The sequence below is a fragment of the Cydia strobilella genome, chromosome 1, assembly GCF_947568885.1.
Source record: "Cydia strobilella chromosome 1, ilCydStro3.1, whole genome shotgun sequence".
In the NCBI taxonomy this organism is placed as follows: domain Eukaryota; kingdom Metazoa; phylum Arthropoda; class Insecta; order Lepidoptera; family Tortricidae; genus Cydia; species Cydia strobilella.
In genome coordinates this window covers 27,974,206-27,996,801 of record NC_086041.1, presented here as the reverse complement: position 1 = coordinate 27,996,801, position 22,596 = coordinate 27,974,206, and the positions used below count along the sequence as shown (strand labels likewise).

The window sequence follows — 22,596 nt, the reverse complement described above, 5'->3', positions numbered from 1 at the left end:
TCAGCTTTAAATAACAGTTCCTAATCTCTCCGGTGGCGCTAGTTAGGGTCTGGGACATGAGTATAACATGAACAATATAAGGCAACAAATAACCCGACCAAATTACGTAGGTTGTTTTTGGTAGTATTTCGGTGTATAGTGGCGCCGCCTAATTACTGTTTTTTGATGGACACTTTTCATACATAGAGATTTGGCTCCTTTATATAGTCTCCATGGCCCAGACATCAAAACTTACCAAGACAAATGCAATATGAATTTGTCAAAATAAAGATTCAAAATGGAGGGATGTATTGAGAGACCCTTTTAAAGGCCTCTGTGCTTTGTGTCTCTCTATCACTCTCTATGACAGTTACTGTTGCGTTTCGTTCGCTACGAAGCGTAAATAATTGGCCTGTTGGCTACGCACCCTGGGCGGGTAGACTTTATAGGTAATAATAACAAATAAAGTTGAGATTTTAAAAGGAAAGGATCGGAGACTTTCGCGCCTATAATTAGGGAGCCACTGAGCTTCTATCTCAGACACGTTCATCATACCATTAACGAGCAATATTTTTAAATGAATCCCCCAAACAGCAAAACGCTAATGATTCCAATGTTTACTGTATATCACTGCAGTGCTTTAAAGGGCGAGAGATCAATCAATGTTGTCTTTCTCACTAATAATGAAAAAAAAAACCTAATGTTTTGTTTTTATCTATTAAATTGTATTGCAGTAACTGCGAAATTGGTACCCAATATTTATATCGTTGAATTATTGTGAGCCGGTGTCAAACAGGCTTAAGTTTTTACGTTGCCGTTTGTTACTAAGCCTCTATTGAAAATAGTAAATTGCAGGTACTTTCGCAATTCCATTCTCAGTCTCGAAGTAGGAATGGCAAAAAGAAAAATAACAATGATCACTTTAGGGGATTTGCCCGTTACGCCTATATGTCATATGGATAGCGGGATTTTTCGGGGCAGTTAAACTTCGCTGTACAAGACTGGCTTGGTAAATGAAATATAGATAGGGACATGTTTGCGACACAGAAATGTATACTTGATACCAACGCTACTCATGCTATAAACTAGAAGGATAACAGTTTACGAGGCTAGGGGCACGCTGGTATGCCGTGCTGTGGCCCAAGTTTTTTCAATCAGCTTCAATGGTTCGCTTTATATTCTGATGGTTATTGAGTGTGGCGAGCTTTGCCTTGATAGGAGGATCGACTTCTAAGACTGCTAAGTTTTGCTTTAGCATTTGTCGTTGTCATAAATATGCCGGTTTTAAGACTAATATACTTATGTGTTTTTCATAAGCATGGTGTGATAAAAATTCTGTTTGGGAGTAGGTAGAGATCCAACGCCTATTTATATTACACTGAGCATCAATCATCAGGTAGCTACTTTAATATAATATCCCTAAAGAATTGGACGCGTCGAAACGAAACATCCCAACAACCCAACTACGAGGCGTCCACTACTAGCCACCAAAGACTTTCACTATCCACCTTCAGGCTCCGTAAATGCATTGTTTAGTACGGATATTTTACAAATCATGCGTTATGCTCGACTGCATTTATCTCGCAAATAAAATATGGTGTCACGTTACTCCCTCCTCCACGTATATTGGAGGAGTGAGTAACGGAGCTGGGAGTGAGGAGGTAGAAAGGAAAGGATAGATATAACAGGGGTAGGTTCTTTATTTATCGGCTATAGTCTAAATATGACACGCTAACAGATGGTTTAAATTACAAAAAGAATAAAAATACGTTTATAGTTGCGCTAGTAGCACGCGCAAGGCAGGAGCACGCACACGGATAGGCGCGCTGATAGCACGCGCAAGGTGAGGCGCGCTGGTAGCACGCGCACAGTAAGGCGCGCAGATAGCACGCGCAAAGGTAAGGCGCGCAGATAGCACGCGCAAAGGTAAGGCGCGCAGATAGCACGCGCAAGGTGAGGCGCGCTGGTAGCACGCACACAGTAAGGCGCGCAGATAGCACGCGCAAGGGTAAGGCACGCAGATAGCACGCGCAAAGGTAAGGCGCGCAGATAGCACGCGCAAAGGTAAGGCGCGCAGATAGCACGCGCAAAGGTGAGGCGTGCTGGCAGCACGCGCACAGTAAGGCGCGCTGGTAGCACGCGCACGGTAAGGCTCGCTGGGTAAGGCGCGCTGATAGCGCGCGCACGGTAAGGCGCGCTGGGTAAGGCGCGCTGATAAGCACGCTCTTCGAAGAGGCGAGGCGCGGTGACAACACGCGCCTGTTGAGGCGAGTCGCGCCGATAGCGGGCGAGGCGCGGTGACAGCACGCGCCTGTTGAGGCGAGGCGCGCCGATAGCGCGCGCCTAGGAGACGAGGCGCTCCGCTAGAGCAACCGCAAAGCACCACCGGACTTGGGCGCGTGCAGAGAGCGCCAGACTTCGCCAGGAACACAGGTAACTTTTTAAGGAGCGCGAGCGAGGGTTTCTTGATGGTGCGGGGCCTGGCTTGGCCCCGCACGGACCCTTACAACTGACGTTCCTTTGTTGGGAACTAGAAGCAAACTGAATTCAGATGTCCGCTGGGCCGCTTATATAGCTAGCAATAACATTTTCTAGAATTCTTCTTTACTTCGTTATTAATTTTGAAAATATTTGAAAATATTTGTTCACCAGTAACAATTTTTAGGTAAAATTTAGAACAAACTACTTGAAAACTATACGACCTAAACTTCATGCTAAAGAATTTAGAGTAAATTATTAGTTTGACGGATTATGTCAAAACAAAGAAACAAATATGTCAAGGAAAATTTATAGTGAATTTTAGGTCGATTAGCTTTGAAATCATTATAAAAACATGAAGTGATTAGAAAAACAGCAAGGTAAGTAACCGGACGGGTCAGGGCCGTATTAGGGTAGAAGGAGTTTAGGGAGAATTGGAAATGGTAGCCAGAAAGTAAAACATTTTAAATCAAAAGTTTCAGAGAGTAATTTGGAAGACGAGAATCAGACAGGAAGACAAGGCAAAAGCGTTAAGGAATTATAGCCGATTGGAGAATCCAGAGCATCAGCCCGTGGGAGTAAGGACTGGGAGTTAGGACCCAGGTATGAGATGCTACATTACCCCAAAAACCACGGAAAAAAAAACTTTGTCGTAATCTTAAACGGAAAAGTTTTTTTTTGTGAAGAGTTAAGTTTAGGGGAAAGTAAAGGAAGTAAGGTAAGTAGGTAAGTAAGTAAGTAAGTAGGTAAGTAATTAAGTGGGTAGGTAAGTCAGTAAGTCAGAAGAAAGAAAGAGCAAGCTCGTTAATGGGGATGAATAAATGGAACGAGAGGATGAGTGATATAATGGAGAAGAAGATGAATAGATCGAGGAACTTCCCTGCACTCATACATCTCCTGTCATAATCACGCATTCATAAGTCTCTGGCAAAGGAAGGGGATGTGGTTCACGCTCTATGACGCACACTCCTAAGAAGTCCTCGCTATGACCTGAGGCTTCTTTATAGAAGGGAGTAGTCAGCCGCTCCACTGGAAAAGATAATAAGATAATAATGAACGACCTAAGGCTTATTTTAAGGGAGTAGTCAGCCGCTCCGCGAAGATAAGTTTATGTACAAGTTCTAGTCGGTTTAGAGCCGACGAGAGAATAGAGAGTAGGGGTAGAACCTACTTCTAGGTTGTGGTAGGGGTAGACCTACCACAGTAGAGTAAAAAAAAGTAGTGTTTGACCATAAGGCTTATTTTTTTCTTCAGAGTTGGACTACCGCTCTGCAGGGTGAAGAAAAGAAAAAGAAGGGCACCTGGCTTATTAAGCCACCCGAGAATGAAGAAATATTTACAGATGAATACAATCACACAAAATGAAAGAAATGGAAAATGACAGTTAATGAAGAATGAAAACGAGCTTGAAGAAGGACAAAGGGGAGGAGGAGGACGGGCTGAGCTGCAAAGTAAAAGAAGTACAATTATTATAAAGTTAAAGACCTATAAAAATACATCATTAGAAATAAAAGTGATAAAAAAAGTAGCTATCTAGTCTGATTGCTATAATAAGATAATCTAAAAAACGTGCCATATTGACTAAGGAAATAGAAAATTAAACAGAAAGAGGCCGAAAAGTTATTTAAGATTTAAAGACACGGATTCTGTCTATAATTTAGAATTTAGTGGGTTAAGAAAGCCGGTAAATTTAAAAGTTGGGCGCCAAAACTGTCACGTTACTCCCTCCTCCACGTATATTGGAGGAGTGAGTAACGGAGCTGGGAGTGAGGAGGTAGAAAGGAAAGGATAGATATAACAGGGGTAGGTTCTTTATTTATCGGCTATAGTCTAAATATGACACGCTAACAGATGGTTTAAATTACAAAAAGAATAAAAATACGTTTATAGTTGCGCTAGTAGCACGCGCAAGGCAGGAGCACGCACACGGATAGGCGCGCTGATAGCACGCGCAAGGTGAGGCGCGCTGGTAGCACGCGCACAGTAAGGCGCGCAGATAGCACGCGCAAAGGTAAGGCGCGCAGATAGCACGCGCAAAGGTAAGGCGCGCAGATAGCACGCGCAAGGTGAGGCGCGCTGGTAGCACGCACACAGTAAGGCGCGCAGATAGCACGCGCAAGGGTAAGGCACGCAGATAGCACGCGCAAAGGTAAGGCGCGCAGATAGCACGCGCAAAGGTAAGGCGCGCAGATAGCACGCGCAAAGGTGAGGCGTGCTGGCAGCACGCGCACAGTAAGGCGCGCTGGTAGCACGCGCACGGTAAGGCTCGCTGGGTAAGGCGCGCTGATAGCGCGCGCACGGTAAGGCGCGCTGGGTAAGGCGCGCTGATAAGCACGCTCTTCGAAGAGGCGAGGCGCGGTGACAACACGCGCCTGTTGAGGCGAGTCGCGCCGATAGCGGGCGAGGCGCGGTGACAGCACGCGCCTGTTGAGGCGAGGCGCGCCGATAGCGCGCGCCTAGGAGACGAGGCGCTCCGCTAGAGCAACCGCAAAGCACCACCGGACTTGGGCGCGTGCAGAGAGCGCCAGACTTCGCCAGGAACACAGGTAACTTTTTAAGGAGCGCGAGCGAGGGTTTCTTGATGGTGCGGGGCCTGGCTTGGCCCCGCACGGACCCTTACAACTGACGTTCCTTTGTTGGGAACTAGAAGCAAACTGAATTCAGATGTCCGCTGGGCCGCTTATATAGCTAGCAATAACATTTTCTAGAATTCTTCTTTACTTCGTTATTAATTTTGAAAATATTTGAAAATATTTGTTCACCAGTAACAATTTTTAGGTAAAATTTAGAACAAACTACTTGAAAACTATACGACCTAAACTTCATGCTAAAGAATTTAGAGTAAATTATTAGTTTGACGGATTATGTCAAAACAAAGAAACAAATATGTCAAGGAAAATTTATAGTGAATTTTAGGTCGATTAGCTTTGAAATCATTATAAAAACATGAAGTGATTAGAAAAACAGCAAGGTAAGTAACCGGACGGGTCAGGGCCGTATTAGGGTAGAAGGAGTTTAGGGAGAATTGGAAATGGTAGCCAGAAAGTAAAACATTTTAAATCAAAAGTTTCAGAGAGTAATTTGGAAGACGAGAATCAGACAGGAAGACAAGGCAAAAGCGTTAAGGAATTATAGCCGATTGGAGAATCCAGAGCATCAGCCCGTGGGAGTAAGGACTGGGAGTTAGGACCCAGGTATGAGATGCTACAATGGTTATACTCCAACAGTATCTGGTTTATTTACCTACCAACTAAAAATGTCCCATTTGGTACTATAAATGTGTGCAAACATTTAGTTCGTAAATAGGGTTTGATTTGTGGTTTAAATGATTTATTCTTATTCTTGATTGATTTATTCTTATACGGCCTCCTAGCCTAGTCGGTAGAGATCCTGCCTACAAAGCAGGAGGCCCCGGGTTCGAATCCCGGTATGGACATTTGTTTCTTACAAGGCGAGAATGCACTTGGCCAGTTTTTGTATCTTGGATACTAAGAGCGGTAGAGTTAATGTTTAAACTACTGAAAAAGGTATAGCGCTACTATATAACAAAACTTGAGACACAGACATATTAAACATATTCATAAAACACTACTTAAAATACGTGAGTGACCCGTTATTAATATGTTTAACATAGCGCTACTTGTTAACGTTACCGTAAGCTCAGGTAACTACAGTGGAATCCGTTTATCCGCTTATTATGACGTAATTACTGTGCTAAGTTTGGTTTTCATATCATATTTGTGACAAAGTCGGAGATCATGACTTCGCTTATCAAATCACTTACTACCTACCTACCTACCTATAAATCCTATTTTCATGAAATTATGTCCGATTATACTGACACTTCGCTGATTTTCGTGGGAGTCCCCACGTCTTTTCCTGCGAGGACGTTTGGTGTATGCGTGGTGTGTAAGTTGTTTTAGTTTTGATTCTCAGTGACAAGTTGATAGTTGGTACAAAGTCAAGAAAACTAATCTCTCACAAAGGAATTCGAGATTAATTTGGTAAAAATAACAAAAATAAGAAGTTAATCAACTATGCTTTATATGACATCCGCTAGTATGACGTGTTTGTCACTTCCCTTCGATGTCATTATATGCGGATTCTACTGTATAGCCCTTAAGTACAACTATGGTCCAGTTTTTAACGTTGATTCTTGACGAGCCTTTATGATTTGTACACGTTACATTTATTTTAGAGCTTAGATACACTAATGCACTTTCTATATTATATACTCAACATAATTAAAAAAAATACTTATATATATTTTACTGGAACTTGAATTTGGACCATAGTTGCAAGTTGTGGACTAAAGTTACCATAGACCTATATATTACCTACTTCGTAAAGGCCGGCCTTACGAGCACTACGAATGGGGCCGATACGTTGGAGTCAAAATCGCATTTAGTTACACCAGCGCGCACAGTCGTGTGGCGAATTGCGCAGTGGAAAGGCGTCACCATAGGTGTAAACAAAGTATAAGCGTATGCATACAACTCGCTGGTGTAACTAAATGCGATTTTGACTCCAATGTATCGGCCCCATTCGTAGTGCTCGTAGTGGTAAGGCCGGTCGATACGAAGTAATATATGTCTATGAAAGTTAGATGATTTTACGGTACGTGATTATGTTACGAGAAATCCGTCGGATTTATGTATTCGGTTTTATGTATTTCAAATTGAGAACTAAACTTTGAACAAATATTATAGTTTTATTGGACTAGAATTTACATACAAATATAAAAACGACAATAAATCTTACAATAAGTGACGTTATTAAACAAGGACGTGTATTAACAAATTATGTTTCCTTAATACTTATAACTAGTTACTTATACATCATAATTATACGACATGACAGAAGTTTTGGCATATTATTTCGAGTTTAGGTTGCATTACAACTTAATTCCATGTTACCCTTTCACTTAAAAGTTTAAATACCAAACATATTTGTATAAATACCAAAATAATTCAGTAAGTATCAATTAATATAAAAACTCTGATTGCGAGACCTATGTATAAATAAATACAAAGGGAACGTGAAATGTGGCGCAATGAAACCTACTCATTATTATTCTACATTTTAATGCAATATAAAGCGACTTTTTAGATGCTAGATATAAAAATATAGGAGTGCAATGGAGCTTTTTCATAAACGCAAAGATAATATAGGCCGGCCTTTATACACTTGAGTCAAACACAACAACTACACTGTGCATGAGATTAAGCTTTAGCCGGCTGTACGTTAATTTCGTGAATGGACCCTTTGACAGCATTGTGAATAGAAAAATACTGGAACGGGTATGCATTTAGGTCCTACCTACTTTCCTTCGGTGAATGCAACTAAAGCCAGACCAGGATCACGCGCCATGTTGCGGATTTTCACTGGAACTATTTTTTCGTACTTTACTGAACTGTCACCCTATAGGTACATGAGAATAACAGCGCCCTCTTGACAATGATCATAATATTACTGGTCAGGCTTTAAGTTCTATATCCAAGTTATACTGAAATAAAAGCTATGTGTATCACACAAACATTCCATTGCTTTAAAATGTTTTTAGTTTAAAACTATTTTCACATATCGCATTTTATTATTTTAATTCTATATTTTGTTGTTTCATGCTTCCACTTTTTATGTATCGGGATTAAAATTAAAACGTTTTCAACTTCAATAACCCGTGACGTGTATGTGACTGACATATCATAATTTGGGTGTACTTCCGTTTGGGCCTTTCCCCGTCCCTTTCGCTAAATCTAAAGCCTGACCAGGAATATATGATCATGCGCCATGTTGCGGAATTTCTCACTATTTTTTTCATACTATACTTACTAAAAATGTCAGCCTGTACTAGATGAAATTAACAGCGCCCTCTTGACAATGATCATATATTACTGGTCAGGCTTTACCTTACCGCAAACTATGTTGCTGGATTCGTCGATCTGAACTCAAAACAAAAACGGCCGTTTTAACTTTGGACGCATAGATTGACAAATCCAGCAACGTAAAAACTATTATAATGTATTCAAAAGGTACTTAAATACAAAACACAGTACGTAGCGGCCCCCTTTTTTAAATATCTATCGATAAATTTATCTAATCACAATTATTTAGCAGTGTCGCTAGTGAGCACGTTGATGGACTCTTAACGTATATATCAGTGTTGACACTGTCAGTGATTCATGGTACGGGTACTGGTGGTAACCGTAAAGTTCCAATTTTGCAACGTATTAATAACTAACTCACAACCTGTATTTAAGAATTGTGATTTTTTATATTATTTCCAGTCAGAATCTCGAAAGCTCTTTCGACCTTAATACGAGAAATCAGTGTCCCCAAAATTTCATAATTTTTTTGTTTGTCCGTTATTTTATGTGACATAACATAACGGACAAACATATGTCATAGAAGCTTGTACTAAAAACGTATCTAAATGGACCAAAAACTTGGGGACATTTTTTCTCAGTAAAAATGGTAAAAGCTACTGATTCTGAGTAGAAATAATATATAAATTCAAAACTCTAACAGAACAAATTTAGGTACAAAATTAAATAGCCTATTTACCAAATTTGCGGAGTGACAATTTGATCAAACATTTTTTGGTAATATAATATTAGCTTATATTGTAAAACGTTTGATAACTTGAGGAAACCTGATTAATCCCAATAAGGCCTAGTTTCCCCTCTGTGTTGAAAGGTCAGATGGCAGTCGCTTTAGTAAAAACTAGTGCCTACGCCAATTCTCCCATGAGCCAAAAATGCCGCGACAACGCGAGGAAGATGATGATTCTTAAAACTGATGACATAGAGGAGGTAAGGCTTAGCAAAATATTTACATCCATATACCTACTTCGCTTAAGTTTTAAGCAGGTATTGTATTATCTCAAAAAGGAACCCCGCGTCGAAAGGGCACATGTAGTATTTCTTCTTGCAATATTCTGCATCGCTGTTTAACTTGCCCGACTCGTAAGCTTTCGCGAACACTTCGTGAGAAAGCTTATCCTCTGCATGTGGATCTAATCTGAAAATTGAATGAAATAAGATGAAAGGCTGGAACTTGTTCATGTAAACTACAGGTCTAATGAGTTTCTGCAAATTAATAAGTTATCTTAATATATAACTAATATATACTAAACTTAATAGTAGAGAGACTTAATATTAGGGTAAGAAAGCAAGTGAATAAACCATTAAGGAAATTTTGGACGTTATAATAGTAGTTTATGTGACTGCTACATAATGAAAGGCATCACAACTCGAGTGTGGGTTTATGAAACGAACGTAGTGAGTTTCATAATAGAATCACACCACGAGTGTTTTAATGCCTAATTATGTACAGTTACATACACTGCTTTATCTACACACATATTATAAACTTTATATGATATATTCAGTAACCTCATATTTCAGCCGACATTGGGGCATAGTTGCTCTATGGCGGAATTCGCGGATATGAGGTGGCGTCTCCGAAATATCTTTATCGCACATTTTACACGAAACTTATGCTAGAGTTACTTTAAAAACAACAAAACAAATTATTTTTTACTTACAAACTAATTAAAAGATAAACTGCACGTCAAATGGCGGCAAAAAAAAACTTTTTTCACGCATGTCACGCATCCGTAGTTTTTTTTAAATTCAGAGACAAACTAGAGTGGGGGTCGATTGCCATATCGTTCGATACCAACTAACAAGCGAGATTAGTCAAATTTGTATGCAATTGACATTTCATTTTGAATGAAACGTCATCTCGACTGATATTAGAATAGAGGTCAAATCAAATTTCTTTGTTTGTCAAAGATGTTCGAAATTTGAATAAAATAATATTATCGAAATCGATGTTATTATTTAGCAATAATATTTTTTTTGTAACAAAATAGTTTATCTTAATGTTGGCCATTATTTACGAATTTTGAAGGCATCATAGAGGGTTTATGATATGTGTGTAGATAAAATATTTTATGTAATTTAGCATTATCTTTTGTGAGCTCTAAGCACTTTGACAGCTCAAACAAGTATTTAAGTGTGTTTACATTAATATAGTTTTTGAATAATATCTCAAATATATAGGTATACACGGGACAGGAAGATGAAAGAAACGATAAAAAAGAACAGAAAATTATTTACATATTAACGGCAAATTAATCACTTGGGTCCAGCAATGTGTGCCGTAGGGAAAAGGCCTTGTCTCAGCATATTGGTGCAATTTGCAAGCGAGGCAAATTGCAACGCTGTTTTTCTGCCAAGGCCTTGGGGAGTGACTTTTTTCTTATTTTTATGAAGAAGAAAAAAATCGGTACATAAACTACATAAAGTAACGTTAGCATGACCACGAATCTTTTTATCGGCTCGGTATCGGCCGCGCGCCCCGGTCGCAGTACTGGTAACGCGGGTGCACTGGATCATACCGTACCTACAGCAGAATTCTCCTTCAACTGACATGTTGTCTAGAACATAACATGAACTCACATCAGCATGATCACGAATACTTTCCTCGGCTCGGTGTCTGCCGCGCGCCTAGGTCGTAGTACATGTGTCGAGCGCTCTGGATCATACTGTACAGCAGGATTATTCTTCAACAGACATGTTGTTTCTAACATAGTTAAGTACATGAACTTACGTCAGCATGACCACGAATCCTTTCCTCGGCTCAGTGTCGGCCGGCCGCGCGCCCAGGTCGCAGTACAGGTAACGGGCGCACTGGATTGGATCGTGAAGCAGAATCCTTCTCCAGCGAACGTGTGGCTTCTGGAATTTTTTTTACATGAATATATACATATTATAGTGCTATATTATACTCGTAGTGGGGTAAAGTTTTTATTCCGAAATTTAGAATGTCGAATTTTATCATTCCGATTTTTAAATGCTCGACCCATCAAAATTCCGACTGTCGTAATGAGGGCTATCGTTTTTTTGCTCACCAGTTGGCGCCTCTGTTGATGGTGGTCCAAAGGACTATAGAAAAGCTGTCAGTCATTGAAGTGACAAGTGACATTTGACATTTCGAACTATGGAAAAGACCACCATCTACACTAGCGCCCCTAGCGGCGAATTCATACGCGTTAGCCCTCATTACGAATGATGAAAATCACGAAGATTTATATTTCCGAAAAACCAAAAAACCGATTTTTGTAAATTCCGAACCACATAATACCGATTATAACAATTCCGATGGTGACAAACACCGAATTTAACAATTACGATTTTTGAAATCACGAATTCCGAATTGCCATTATTCCGAAATTTTAAATTCCGAACCACATGATTCCGAAAAGCCGGTGCCTTTAACTGCTGGCTAGGACAATATTGAATGGCTTTTGAAACGGGGATGGTTGGATGGATGGTGGATTTGATGTTTAAGTAAAAATGATAATATCGCCCTGCATTCGTAATATTTCTTTGATCTTGTAAAATTGTACCTATATATACCACTGTACTTGTATAACATTCACGTTAAACAATTGAAAAAATTATGGAAGGTTATGAAAAAAGGAGTAAGAAGAATTCTGCCCTGTTACGTCAAAGCACGTTTTGCTGTAACGGGGCGGGGCAGAATTGAATGTAATTCAATTAATATGTCGTATTATATTAAAACCTGAATGGCGCTTAGATACTTTGAACTGAAATGTTGCAATTTATTGGTTCATAGTTATTGCTTGGCCCATTATCATACAAACCCTAATAAGTACTACCCCTTTACCAACCCTACCACTAACCTACACAGTCCAGTTCATTACCACCCCGCTCCCACTACCATAATTACCACTACCACTACTTCGTCGACGACTATCATCTATTGGTAAGAGAAAACGCAGGAACGAGCGTGTTGTTGATAAGTGAATCGCTTGTATAGAAGCATTTTTTGTATACATTCTTAAGAGTTAGTTCATTGCATGTTACCGTATAGTTTTGGGCGTTGACATCCCTTTTGAAGAGGAACCTGAACAGCATTCGTGGCGCGGACAGCGCCTGGTAGTCCTGGACCAGCAGGTGAATGCAGTACAGCACCCCCAGCAGCAGGCCCATCAGTACGATCAGCCTATAAGGAATGACGTTTGTTAATCCTATTAGTTTTACAATTTAAACGAATGACTGATGTGCTAAGTCAAGAGCTAGCACGATGAGGGGTCTGAGGATGGTAAGAGCTTTTATGGCCTCAAGCTTAAAGTAACAGTGTTGCTTTCCAGACCGAGAGTGGCGTAGCTACTAAGCTCCTTATTCATAAAAATTTACAGGCCTGATTTAGTTAAATTATGTTTTACCCCTTTCTTACAAATACATAAGTCAAATTGACAGATAAAGGCAAACGATTCATAGCTTATTTCAGGCCAGTAACGCGTTTATGAATAACGCCATAAATCTTTACCATACACTTTATTCTATGCAAAACCTGTCGACAAATAGCAGCAAATCATAGCCTAATTAAAAACAAAAAAAAATAACCTCAGGCCACTTGCATGAGATCTGATGAGATCCCAAAGAAATTCGGCTGATTTGCTTTATCTGCCTAGGATTAAAATTGTCACGTAAGTAATTGGGCAGCACTTCTCCATGAATCTGGCTTTATAAAAACACTAGAGGTAGGACCAGATAACATCACGTGGATAGTAGAATAGTCTGATTCCGATTTTGTGACTAATTTCTTTCCTTACATGCAAGCCTACTCATCTAATTGTACTTGACACCAGATTTGTTTAATAATAGGTATACTAGCTGTTGTCCACGACTTCGTTCGTACGCGTGGATTTATTTCCCGATACACACTTTCAACCCCTTTTAATTTAAACCCTGTTAGAGGATGAATTTTCGAAAGCACTAAAATGATTTTTCGTACTTCTAATACTTTGTCTTCCTACGAATTTCAAAGCCCCTACTCAAATCGTTCCTGCTACAAACGTTTAACCCTCTTTTAACCGCCTCCTTAGGGGTGGAGTTTATAAAAACGCTGAAACTACTTTTCTTGTGTTGTACTATAGTTCGTTCTTGGTACAAATTTCAACCTCTTTTTCACCAACTTAGGGGATGAATTTTCAAAAACGCTGAAATTATTTTTCTTGTATTTTATGAAAATGACTTTTTACGAAGTTTCAAGTACCTAGCTTAAAATAAAACTTGATCTTCATACAAACTTTCATCCTCTTTTTAATGGACGGATCTTAGGGGATGAATTTCCAAAATCGCTGAAATTACTTTTCTTATATTTTAATTAGCTTTTGCTTTCGCTTTTCGGTGAAGGAAAACATCGTGAGGAAACCGGACTAATCCCGACAAGGCCTAGTTTCCCCTCTGGGTTGGACGGTCAGATGGCAGTCGCTTTCGTAAAAACTAGTGCCTACGCCAATTCTTGGGATTAGTTGCCAAGCGGACCCCAGGCTCCCATGGAGCCGTGGCAAAAATGCCGGGACAACGCGAGGAAGATGATGATATTTTAATTAGCTATTATCAGAAAGGCAGTAATTCGTGCAGAATGGAGAGCTTGGTGCAAAAAATAACGACCTCATGTGGTCGCGACCCTCAGCCATGAGGAACCGTGGAAGAAGAAAATATTTTAATCAAATACCTTTTTACGAATTTGTAGAAAACTTGAACCTCATACAAACTGTCATCCGCTTCTCTTGTACACATTATAAATGTAACCTGGTGTGCAAATTTTAACTTTCTAGCTTTTGTAGTTTCGGCTCTGTTTTGATGAATCATTCAGTTAGGACACACGCATTAATGTATAATTGTATATAGATAGATATAATGCATCTTTCTAAAATAATGAGTGCATATTTCTAAGGCTAAATAATTACGGATCAACAGCGGCCCACTGTAATTTAATTTTCAATATTTAGTGATTATAAATAATTAAAATATAAAAAAGTTATTTCAGCGTTTTTGGAAATTCATCCCCTAAGGGGGTTAAAAAGGGGATGAAAGTTTGTATGAAGATCAGGTTTTATTTTAAGCTAGGTACTTGAAACTTCGCAAAATTCATTTTCATAAAATACAAGAAAAATAATTTCAGCGTTTTTGAAAATTCATCTCCTAAATGTTGAAAAAGCGGTTGAAAATTTGTACCAGGAACAAAAATTTTCTACCCCTGAGGAGTTGGATAAAAGAGGGTTAATAGTTAGTAGCAGGAACGTTTTGAGTAGGGAATTGAAATTCGTAGGAAGACAAAGTATTAGAAAGTACGAAAAATCATTTCAGTGCTTTTGAAAATCTAATAGTGTTTAAAAGGGGTTGAAAGTGTGTATCGGGAAATAAATCCACGCGTACGAACGAAGTCGTGGACAACAGCTAGTATACCTATTATTAAACAAATCGTGTCAAGTAAAATTAGATGAGGAGGCTTGCATGTAAGGAAAGAAATTAGTCACAAAATCGGAATCATACTATTCTACTATCCACGTGATCTTATCTGGTCCTACCTCTAGTGTTTTCATAAAGCCAGATTCATGGAGAAGTGCTGCCCTATTACTTACATGATAATTTTAATCCTAGTCAGATAATCAAAATCAGTCGAACTTCTTTAGGATCTCATGCAAGTATAAGATTTTTACAGATAACGTATTCAGAAATCCTACAAACATTTTACCCGGAAGTAACTAGGAAAAAAACACACCCCGTTTTTTGTTTCAATCAATTATTATTATTTTTATTTACGAGCATGACGACGTTATTGCCTAGAATCAGTAAAAATGGAAATCAAAGAAAATGTATTCTAAAACTAATAAATCTACAAATGTACGAGGCTATTATAATTTAATGTTTTGCGCAACCAATTTGTACTGCGATAACGTATAACATTGTCAAGTTTTAATGAATTTCTTTTGACTCGAGGTATTTAAAGGTTTCTTTTGATGAAATGAAGAAAACCAATAGATTGCTATTGAAGATATATTTATTTCGTCGAGTTTTATGGTTGTTAATAAAATCTATATTTGCTAGGTACCGTTGTAAAAACCCGTTTTAAGTAAATCGCGTTCTCTCCTCCAGTAAAAACTAGTTTTCGTCACGAGTTGGTGAAAACGCGTTTTCACTAGTTATTAAAACTACTTTTCCGAAAGTCCTGACTGACTGATTGGCTGACCGACTGACTTAAATAACCCCCGACCCAAGACTTTTTTTTACAATATGTAGTACGAGTATGTTACTTAAGCTACCACTAAGAAGGGATTTTCAGAAATTCAACTAATACCTAAAAAGGGGTAAATTTGGGGTGGATATTTTGCATGGTGATGGTATAATTTTTAAAGTAATAGATTGAAGATTTCGTAGAAGAATGCTTCATCAAAGATATGAAAAATACTTTCACGGTATTTAAAAATTCACCCCCTTGTTTATTAAATATGAAATATAATATTCCGTTTACACATTTCTCATGGAAACTAATTTCAACGTTTTTGAAAATTCAACCGTCAAAGGGGATGAAATTTTGTTTGTGGAACAAATCTTATTTTAAGGATACCTTCGTAAAAAGGCATTACTTTAAATATAAGATTAGTGTATTCAGCGTTTTTATTTTTTATTTTCCCCTATACCAATGGTTAGAAAGGGGATTATAGTTTTGATCTAAAACAAACATTTTTTTATGAGGGGATTGAAACTTCGTACAGTAATACAATATTATTAGTAAATGAGAAAAATGGTTTCAGTGGTTTCGAAAATTCATCTACGAAAGCAGTAAGTAAGAAAGAGGTTGAAAGTTTGTATCAGGTACCGAATATTTTTTAAGAGTGATTTGAATCTTCTTAAGAACACCTAATATCTGTAGAAAGACGAGAAAACTGATTGCTGCGTTTTTTAAAAATTCATCGCATAAGCGAGTTAAAATGGAGCTGAAAATATTTCTTCAAATGAGAGGCCTGCGTAAACACGCAAACCTATTATTGATAATTCTTCCTCTAAGAGGGTAAGAGGATGTTAGAAGAAAAACAAATATTTTTTTGAGTGAGGGATTTGAAGTTTCCAACATATTTCACGTGTTGTCACAACAACCAACTAAAAATTCCGCGCGAACGAAGTCCCGGGCAACAATATTATATTTCTAGAATCAGAAAAAAATATTGTTTCGATTACGATTTTTTTGTCAAACTTATAAAATCGCGTTTCTTAAACTGCTAGGTGATTAATATTGTTGTCATATTGTTATGTCAATCAACTATTATGCATATCACCACAAGCAATAGTTTATTAAAAAAAACTACTGACGATCTGACACGGGTTATGTACTGTAGAGCTAGCAAAATAGCATGTAGCTTTCCGTATAATGTAGGTTCTTATATCATTTTTGGTAGGTACATTACTTACCGGTACCGACGTTTATATTCCGCCATATTAGTTCGACCTTATATTAATGCTTACTTTCAATGCGATAAAGGTCTTGATTTAGTGGGCGCAATAGTTGCAATTCATGATATTTTCTATGAAAGGCGTTAGCAAGGGTACTTACATTAAGGCATACCAATGGGTCTAATATATTACTTACTCTTGCCCGCAAACAGTGATTTACTGAGCTCCATCCATCAGTATTTTTAATACCAGCTTACTTCTAACATAATAAAATAGGCGGTTGGACTAATTTAAGTACCATTACAATGCGATTTCTGAAGCTCGTATTGGTAATGACCCGACCCATCTCTATGTGGGTCTGGGCCAAAGTAATCTGGTCTGGTCGCAATAAGGAAGACGAACTGCCTGGTGACTCGGAATAAGGAAAGCCGACCCCGTATAACGGGAAAAGGCGAGGAGGAAGAAGAAGAATCCCGGGTACAGCGGTCGCTTTTTATCGCTTATTCAATATCCATGCGATGAATGGCATAAAAACATTTTTTATACAGTTGCTCAAAAAGTGCTACTTTACGTAGCTGTTTAGCGTGCGGAAAGTTGGTTTTCGCGAACTAGTGCTTTTTACTTTTCCAATTTTTTTAAATTTATTCTTGTTCCAATTTATGACTACTTAAAGATGAGTGTTAATATTAGTTTCCTTTAAACGTCGTAATCAACATAAACACCTACTGTTAATGTAAGAATACGAAAAATATACATATTTCATATTTTATTACTTACCTCTTCATCATTATAACACGTCTTTTTTATATTGAATATTGAAAAATCGTTCTTAATAAGTTGTCTGAATGGAACGGAACGCCTGTCAAAGAAGAGGCGTTTTTTCTTTCTGCTTTAAGTTTATTTGTTTGTTTATTTGTTTATTATGATCACCAACAGAAGATACAATTTACATACTAGTATTAACTTACAAAAAGGGCACATTTTTTATTGATCCCCCACTTACAAGCAATCACAGCATGCATTATTATATTAATTTAAACATTAAGTCAACAGTAACAGTTTCCAAAGGCAACATTCGATATTGTTTTTATAAATGTACGATACACAAATAATCGTAATCAACGATTATTTGGGTAATATTAGTACAATGTTTTATATTTACAATTGTTTCTGTCTTATATATAGATCATGCATTTAAAAAAAAAACTTTTATTGAAGTGGGTTTAATAAAAATAACACCCAGCTAAAAAAACACCTCTTCATAATGTCAATGTCAGTGATGTCACAGAATTAATAATATAAAAGTTTCGAATTCCTTACTTGTTGTTTTTCTTATTTTTTCGCAACTGTATTAAAAAACGTCGTTCGATACACGTGCGGAAATATCATTCTTCACACGTCCCGAGTCTCGCCTGCTGCTCGTGGCAAGATATCTCGGTACTCGTAATGACATACTTTCCGCACTAGCATCGAAATGTACTATTACAGTACATATGGTGTTACATATGTACTCGTGCATATGTCGAAAGTTTAAAGGGCCATATGTACTGTAAAACGTTGTACGATACACGTGCGAATAGGTAATTCGCAACTCGTGTAGATTTAAAACACTCCCTGCGGTCGTGTTTTAATTTATCGCCACTCGTTTCGAATTTCCTCTTTTCCGCACTTGTATCGTAAATAACTATTATTTAACGCCAACACCTTATTACATAAGGAAAAGGAGGCATACAGACATAAAGAACATTGGAGACGCTAAAATAGGACTCAGCATAAAGGATGACTCACGTTAGACCGGGCCGTGACCGGGCCGAAGCTTCTGGCGCTTCGTTTTCTATGGAAAGCATCACGTGATCACCTGTCATGTCATAGAAAAGTAACCGCCGGAAGCTCCGGCCCGGTCACGGCCCGGTCTAACGTGAGTCATCCTTAATGCCGCGGGATTCCGTGGCGCTGGTTTTCAGTGGTGGGGCGGTTTCTTTTGTACGAATGGTACAATAACTGTACCTATATACTTATCATATAACACATAACATGAGTGTGAGATTAATGGACGTATTTTTTTCTAGAGCGATAAAAGATAGAAACTTGCCCATATAATGGGTGGCCACACGCAGGCGTGGTCAACTGTTCACTGTTTGGTATAGAACCGTAATATAAATCGAACTGATAGCAATTAGCTATAAGTACAGTAATTTGCAATAATATTTTACGCAACTAAGCACTCGAAAATATTTGACACTATGATAATATTTCTGCCATTTTCAACAAAAAGGGTACTTATTGTCGCTTGCGAGTAATGCGCTATTTCCATATAGTTTCAATTAGAAATCAACCTTTTCGACAACCGACAATGTGGTACCTTTTGGTTGATAACGTCACATTTGTAGAACACACACACACACGAGGGGGTTATAAATTTCGCGTATTTTGCGACTTTTGTGAGATACAAAACTATGTACCTAACAAACGCTTCGATTGAGTATTGCTCTATATGTAATATAGGTAACTGTTATAGCACTCACTGACTAGGACCGGTATGGGGAGAAAACGAAAGTTTAGTCAAAGGTTACACGGTAAAATGTTACCTGGACGACTACTGCGAAAATCGTAATTCCAATGAAAGTCCATGTTAGTCGTTCTTGCGTAATTTGGTTGACAGGAACAAAAAACTATTTTAGATGGTCGCGTTAGCACCCTTGGAACCTACTATTTATTTAGTCCAGTTGTAGTAAAGTACATTGTTTGTGGTATTGAAGAACTCATTCTATTATTTACTATATTCTTGAGTAATGAATTCTAGTGAGTTCAAACCGATATTTAACCAACTACCGATTATTTTATTATCTACTACGATTTCCCGAAGACGGCTGGGCCGATTAGAAAAAATATTTTTTGTTCGCGGTTATTTAATGTCAATGAACATGTAGATGGGTCATGGGTCTGTATAAAACTGAACAAATTTATTTGGCGCAATAAACGAACTGTTTCATTCAAAACTGCCTTACTTTATATCACGGATACATTATGTGTATTTTAGGATACGGTATAAATATGTGGGGTAACTTAGTTAACGCTGATCGCGCCGTTGTCGCTCAACAAAAAATGTATCCAAACCCTTTGTGGAGTAGATGGACATGGATTATTTATTAAACATACTCGTAAGCTACTATGCTTCCCCTGCCTCTATATTTACGAGATATGTTTCTCAAACTCAATATTCAGCTATTCACGTTCGTGGAAGATAAGGAAACAACACGATCACATAGACGCTGTAGGTTAGCATTACCAACTAGCAACAAATTAGTAGTTAGTAAAAAAGCGCTCGTAACATGTGCATAAATATAAAATTTAATAAAATACCAGCTGACATAAAGACATGCCTATATAAACGAGTTTCAATGACAATTTTATGAAATACTAGCTTTTGCCCGCGACTTCGTCTGCTTGGACTTAGTAACCCCAGCTAGAGTAAGAATAGCGCCTGGAGAAAGTCTTATAGCAATTATTCAATTTGAGCGTATTATGCACACAAATTAGCAGACACTTCATTAATTATCTCAGTTCCATCCCGCTTTTTACTTTCTTAAGGGATGATTTTCGGGATAAAAACTATCCTATGTCCTTCTCAGGGACTCAACCTATCTCTATGCCAAATTTCATCTAAATCGATTCAGCGGTTTAAGCGTGAAGAGGGAACACACAGACAGACAGACAGACAGACAGACAGACTTTCGCATTTATAATATTAGTATGGATGGATTGATAGATAAATGTTTTTGATTTTGACATTTAATTTTTATATACTTAAAAGAACTTGACTTGTTTATAAGAATATTATGTATGATTTTAATTTTTTTTCTTTTAATCTGACTACTCTGACTCTATTGACTTATTATTAAATTAATTGCCTATTTGCTTTTATTGGCGAAAATTATAATTATGTGGTAAAAAGTTTTTACAATTAATAATCTTTAACAACCTGAACACATGTGCCCGGAAACTGACAGTTAAATTTAAGCCACTGTTTTAACCCATTCGTTGCTGAGAACATAATATTCGTGACATTGTGAATAAACTTATAGACCGCTTAACATTGTTTCTTTTTAGTGCAGTGCAACAACAAACTTGAAAGGCAACAAACCTGAGACGTGCTTCTTTCCGAACACGTTTGTAGCACTTATGTCGCATATAAATACTGAGTCCCACGACGGGCGTATAAATTGTACCCTATGTATAAATTATTTGGGGTAAGTATATTCAACCACAAAGTTTTATTGTAGGGATCGATTTCACGCAGTACATTTAACAGTTTGGTAGGAAGGGAGTGTATTAGGGTGAATAAATTAAAATACACTTGTCTACTGACCGAGAAACATTTTAATATATATTTAAATGTATTTTGAAAATAAGGTATACTTAGTTGCATATAGGAGCCAGTTACGTATTGGCCATGTCTCAAATGCGTGAAGGAATGTACGAAAAAGAAGGTAAACATCCTAGTGCTAGACATGCTAAGACCTAATAGATGACACCCTGCTGTCACGTCAATTGACAATGACTTAAGTTATAAGATGACATATACTAGGACAATAACGTGCAGTTGGACGTCTACGGTAGTCGCATAAATATTTTTGGAATAAAAATGTCTTTACCCACAATGAAATTTATTGATTATTATAATCTTATTTGTAGATTACGCCTGTTTTTAAACAGTCACCCATTTATCTTAATCATGATTTACCGAGCCTTATATAAAGTTGTTGTATAAGGCTCGTTGTTGTTTTTTGTTCAAATTAAGTATCTAATTTAAGATTTAATACAAATTTTAGTCTTAAAAATCAGACCATCTGGAAGGTTAAATTGGTTTGTAGCTCAGCTTGTACAATTTGACAAACTATTATATGTATGTATAAACATTGCAAATAAAACAAAAGCTCGTAAAAATATGGACCACGACGCAGCGCGTGTCAAGTTTTGTCGCTATGTTACTCCGGTTTTAAAACAATGGGTAATGGGTAATGGTTCATGTGTGACTTACCAGAAAAATATTTGTTGTATAACACAAAATTAAAACTTTTTATATATACTTATATATTTTATAAATAAACTTACTTTATACCCATTGGGTACGACAAATTAAAACATAACACTGAGCACGTTTGGTCTCAAGCACATCCGCATTAATTGTAGGGGAGATGTTAAAAAAAACCGTCATCTGGCATCCCATAGTAACTTACCGCATATCTGTGATGACACGTCCGAACACAATACACCGCTCAGTGGCCCTCAATGCGAGGAGTTACTGGATTCTCAATCGGACCGTGTAATGTGCCAAAGAGGGGGAAAGTGGTAACCAACCAGCTCACTTACGTTTCCGCTAAAGATTATTGCAAGCAGAAAGTAAGCTTAGCGGAGTTTGTTTATTATGATCTACTTGAAGTGGCCCACGCATTGTTGCATGAACGAGACGTAAGACTTACGTGTAGTAATTACCTTTTTTGTGCGCTATTTAGACTTGTCCGAAATGGAACGTAAGAAGCACGGCCGGTCTAGTTAAGGTACACGTATATTATTATCATAATAATTACATTTACCTACTGACTTGTTGCTTACTTGCCGACATTATGTCTACTTACTCTACTACTACTTAAATACTTAATGGTATTCAAATGGTATGTTTATATGAATATATTTTTTTATTAATTAAATAACTACTTAGGTATTACATAAATATTAAAACGTATAACATTAGGATAAACCAGTACAATAATAATCTTTTAATAGTTGCATTTTTTGATTACATACTATTTTTAATAACGCTATGTCAAAGCCGCATGGTTGATTGTTTATAAAATATATT

The 22,596-nt window shown here is 37.7% G+C and overlaps 1 protein-coding gene across 1 annotated transcript; it reads right to left on the bottom strand.

The window, feature by feature from the left end:
• Window positions 1-9,265: 9,265 nt before the first annotated feature.
• On the bottom strand, window positions 9,266-22,285 carry LOC134744223 (uncharacterized). The gene is made up of 4 exons (XM_063677960.1): window positions 21,849-22,285; window positions 12,354-12,492; window positions 11,074-11,201; window positions 9,266-9,477 (listed from the first exon to the last, which is right to left on the bottom strand). The coding sequence occupies exons 1-4, from the start codon at window positions 21,857-21,859 to the stop codon at window positions 9,312-9,314; spliced, it is 444 nt and encodes a 147-aa protein (XP_063534030.1). The 5' UTR covers window positions 21,860-22,285; the 3' UTR covers window positions 9,266-9,311.
• Between the last annotated feature and the right edge of the window lie 311 nt (window positions 22,286-22,596).